General features: G+C 33.4%; 1 protein-coding gene across 1 annotated transcript; it reads right to left on the reverse strand.

Annotated features, from left to right (window-relative positions):
• Window positions 1-280: 280 nt before the first annotated feature.
• On the reverse strand, window positions 281-2,516 carry LOC149477128 (leech-derived tryptase inhibitor C-like). The gene is made up of 3 exons (XM_089710497.1): window positions 2,430-2,516; window positions 749-869; window positions 281-406 (listed from the first exon to the last, which is right to left on the reverse strand). The coding sequence occupies exons 1-3, from the start codon at window positions 2,443-2,445 to the stop codon at window positions 361-363; spliced, it is 183 nt and encodes a 60-aa protein (XP_089566623.1). The 5' UTR covers window positions 2,446-2,516; the 3' UTR covers window positions 281-360.
• Between the last annotated feature and the right edge of the window lie 1,831 nt (window positions 2,517-4,347).

Here is a 4,347-nt window from a genome sequence, read left to right on the forward strand (position 1 = left end):
TTTATTGGCCAATCTGTAAATAATTAATTATATTGAATGATAACTTGGTATTTTGTTAATCTATACCAATATATTATGTACTCGCTTAATATTATAAAGCTGAAGAGTTTGTTTGTTTGTTTATTCTATATTCACCAACGATCTAGTTCATTTCATAAATAATTAATCTATAAATAATTAGAAGAAATATCATAACACTACACTAAATTGAAATATAGATTAATGGATTTTATTTTATTTTTAAATCGATGTAGGTAAAAGAGGCGTGTAAAAAAGAAAATTATTTTGTTTAAAAACGTTTAATATTCAATATTAAGAATTGCATAGAGTTGTCATAGTTATCGAATCCTTGGTTTCCTGTTAGCAAGTGCCGCCTCTCTGGAAGGTTGCGCCGGAGCATTTCATTCTGTAAGAAATAGTTTTTTTATTACTCTCTAACATAATATTATTCCTATAATAAACATAAAACAATGCTCTTAAAAGTATTAAACAAAGTCGCTTTCTCTGTCTCTTTCTCTTTTTCTTCTTTGATAAATAAAAATTTTATAAACTGACGATCCGAATCTGTTGAAATTCTCAACCAAGATTATATTTTGAAAATGGACATAATATTTAAAGCTACTTTTATAAAATATATCTGGCACGACTTGCAGTCCCACAAGATTTAAACAATTAATTAAAAATTTCATAATTATGTGTATCATTGAAACGGTTGGACCGATTTTGATGTAGTTTTCACTATACTTACTGGCATCTATTTGAATAGGTTCTTCCATTGGTACCACACACAGGCTCGAACACCGCTGGGCATATACAATTTCTGGCAAGTTCCACTGGCCAGGCGAATAGAGACAGGAGCATGGTTATTACTGAAATATAATAATAATTTAATAAACAATCCGTCGAAAAAACGCATAATATCATCTCTTTTTACCATAATTAGATATTTTTCTAAATACGTAAATGTAATGACGATTCGAAAGTGCTTATAAATAAATGTTTGAGTTTCAGAGTTTCATGGGAACAATATTGACGAAAAAAAAAGCGTATGTGCCGGTATTGCTATGACGCAACCTTGAGATTTTACTCTCAACGCGCCTAAGGCGCGGGTCAAACACAAGCGGCGCGGGCGCGGGCGTGCCATAAGCGCACCTCTTGAATCTGTTTTGCACCACGTCCTTCTTATACATTTTGTATGAAAGAATTTTGGAAAGGCGACGAGGCGGCACGCCACGGTTGCGCCGCGGGCGTACCGCAGGCGTACCGCAGGCGCGCTTCCCCCATCGCATCCAAATAGAGGTCAATTCACGGTCATACACAATCAAAAACAAATCGGGTGGTAGGAGACGGTAGCCTGTCAGTCAAAAATGTGTTCTCTCTGTGTGGAATTATATAGAGCTGCTATTACATACCCTTCTTCGTTTTATTTTTAAAGGTGAATTGAATTAATCGATGAAATGATTTACACAGGTGATGGCAGTAGGGAAAGTGAAAATGAAGAAGAGCATAATGAAAGTTCCCATGTATTTACAATGTCAGAAATAAAGATAATCCTGATTTTGATTGTGTTTTTTATTTATTTGTAATTGTAATAATATTGTGGAATGATCAGTACTGTAAATACTTTTGAACTGAGATTTTAATGATAAGATTTATATGGTTTAAATGTAAACCTGTGTTTGAAAACCATATTTTATCTATACTAATATTATAAAGAGGAAAGGTTTGTATGTATGTATGGTTTTCACGCATAAACTACTGGACCGATTTTGATGACATTTGGCACAGATAATCTTTAGACCCTGAGAAAGAACATAGGCTACCTTTTATTGCGAAATATGTACCACGGGCGAAGCCGGGGCGGACCGCTAGTACAATATAAATTTTGTGTTATTTTAACCTTCTTTTCTTCCATCATTACACCAGTACTACTTTAAAATTACTTTAAAAGTACTATAAAATTTTCCAAGTAAATTCCAACATTTCCAACAAAGATATATTTGCAATCGTGGGGTTATCCTCGCTATTTACTTACAAGGAATTATCAAAACAAAATCGTTACTTTCAAATTAATGTTAAACTCTTTTAGCACAAAAAACATAATTTTACTAAATTATGCATGAAGAAAATGCATTTAACCACTCTATATAAATATCATTTTCGGACGCCAACAGCGCGCCCGATGCGCGCCGGCAGGCGCACCGGCAGCGCGCCCGAGGCGCGCCGGCAGGCGCGCCGGCAGGCGCGCCCGCGGTGCGCCCGATGCGCGCCGCGCCGCTTGTATATGTCCCGCGCCTTAAGATGTTTCACTTCAAAAATAATTTTTAAAATTGTGGCTTTTAGAGTAATAAGTAATAACCGTGGTCTTTCATTGGTGTAATATCAAAAATAATCACTTAAACATATGTAAAATATTTTCAAAAACTTACAAATAAATATTTTCATTTTGCGTTTTTATTCGTAGTGGTCACGACAAGATGCAAGCAAACACTGAGTTTAATAAAAACAAATCTTGCTCTTTATACCGTTAATATAAAGTTATTATGCATGAATAGTTGTTTATATTTAGAGGTACAACCAACTTTATCCTGTTTGTTATATATGACTTTTTTTTACTTCGTGACTGACATAGCGGTAATGAATTATCTATACTAATATTATAAATATGAAGAGTTTGTTTGTTTGAACGCGCTAATCTCAGGAACAACTGGTCCGATTTGAAAAATTATTTCGACGTTAGATAGTCCATTTATCGAGAAAGGCTATAGGCTATATATCATCACGCTGAGACCAACAGGAGCGGAGCAATGCGGGTGAAACCGCGCGGCACAGCTAGTTAATAATAATTGTAAATTGATTGGGATTTTTTATTTATAATTGTGAGGAATTCCCTAATTACTATCTATACATTAGTCAGGTTAGTTAAAAATCAATTAAATTCGTTTCGGTACTAAATATTCGAACAAACATTACCGTTAAATAATATCAAAATTGTTACGCTGTCAAATAATTATTGTAACAACTTTTTTAAATCCTACAGCAATAGTATTTTTTTTTTTTGAGAAAAAAAATGGATGACTTTCCAATTTTGTTTCCATTATCACTATTAAGATAAACCTAATTATGATTTTTTCAGTCTTAGATACTTACTAATATAATAAAGCTGAAGATTTTGTTTGTTTGAACGCGCTAATCTCAGGAACTACCGGTCCGATTTGAAAAATTCTTTCGGTGTTAGATAGCTCATTTATCGAGGAAGGCTATATTATAACATCACGCTAAGACCAACAAGAGTGGAGACACGCGGGAGAAACCGCGCGGCGCAGCTAGTATAATATACATATAGAGTTATTGTATAAATAGTAATTGATTGCATTAAACATGATTCTACTTGATCAGAGGATGTTTAATATCATTTGCGATAGAATGAACTAGATACATAAAATGAGTCAGCACAGACGATCTGCAAACTATCTATATATATTGGAACAGGAAAGATGCGTATTTTCCTTATCATTAAACAAGTTAACCCACGCTTATTATTCTAGTGTTGTTGTAGTGTTATAGATTATAGAAGAAATATTAAATAATCTATTAGTTTTCCTTGTAACAAACTTTTACATAGTAAGAAGTGAAGTCCCGTGTCCCCTAGTGGGGTAAGAGGCAGATGCATTATTCATACATCTGTTTCACTGATCGATTTTCTTTAGGGACAAGTAGGTGATTAACCTTCTGTATCCTGCTGTGTCCTGTGTGAGACAGTTTTTTTCTTCGTCCCCACCGGGAATCGAACCCCTCGGTTCTGCGCTCGCGCGTTAACCACTTTACCAAGGAGGTGGTCAACGTTATAAGAGATAATATAGAAATATAACATGTATAAAAAGCAATTGTAAGTGATTTAAAAGTTTTGAATGAATTTAAAAGAATTTCAATTCGATCGTTATTATTTTGATTATCATCTTTTTAAACATATCTATCTAATCAACGAAATTGCATTTTTTTAACAATCTTATGAAATGAGAAAGCTTGAACCTAAGCACCCTTAAATATATAACTATGACGCATCGATTTTCCCTTATCTTAGTTATCAAGCTTAAGTGTGAGTGTAGTGTGAACTTGGGGGCTCTTAAGTAATGTCAAACGCACTGTGACGTCATCATACTTAAATATTATACATAATTTATGTTGATACCAAGAAGCTTGTTAATACATAATATGGTAATAGAATGCACTCGGTACTGTATGATCGAATTTTTTTTTAAATAAAATATAGATATATTCAATAATATTAGAAATATTAGACATGTAAAATTAAACAACAATTATTCGACTTTTAAGATTTATTTT

Source organism: Colias philodice, chromosome 25 (genome assembly GCF_061535455.1).
Source record: "Colias philodice isolate Cphi_HAF_F1 chromosome 25, ilColPhil1 Martin Lab GWU primary, whole genome shotgun sequence".
NCBI lineage: Eukaryota > Metazoa > Arthropoda > Insecta > Lepidoptera > Pieridae > Colias > Colias philodice.

What these genes read in the sequence shown, in the direction of transcription:
- LOC149477128 (XM_089710497.1), bottom strand. An exon ending in ACCTATTCAAATAGATGCCA is followed by an intron (nt 407 to 748) that starts GTAAGTATAGTG and finishes TATTTCTTACAG; the next exon opens with AATGAAATGCTCCGGCGCAA.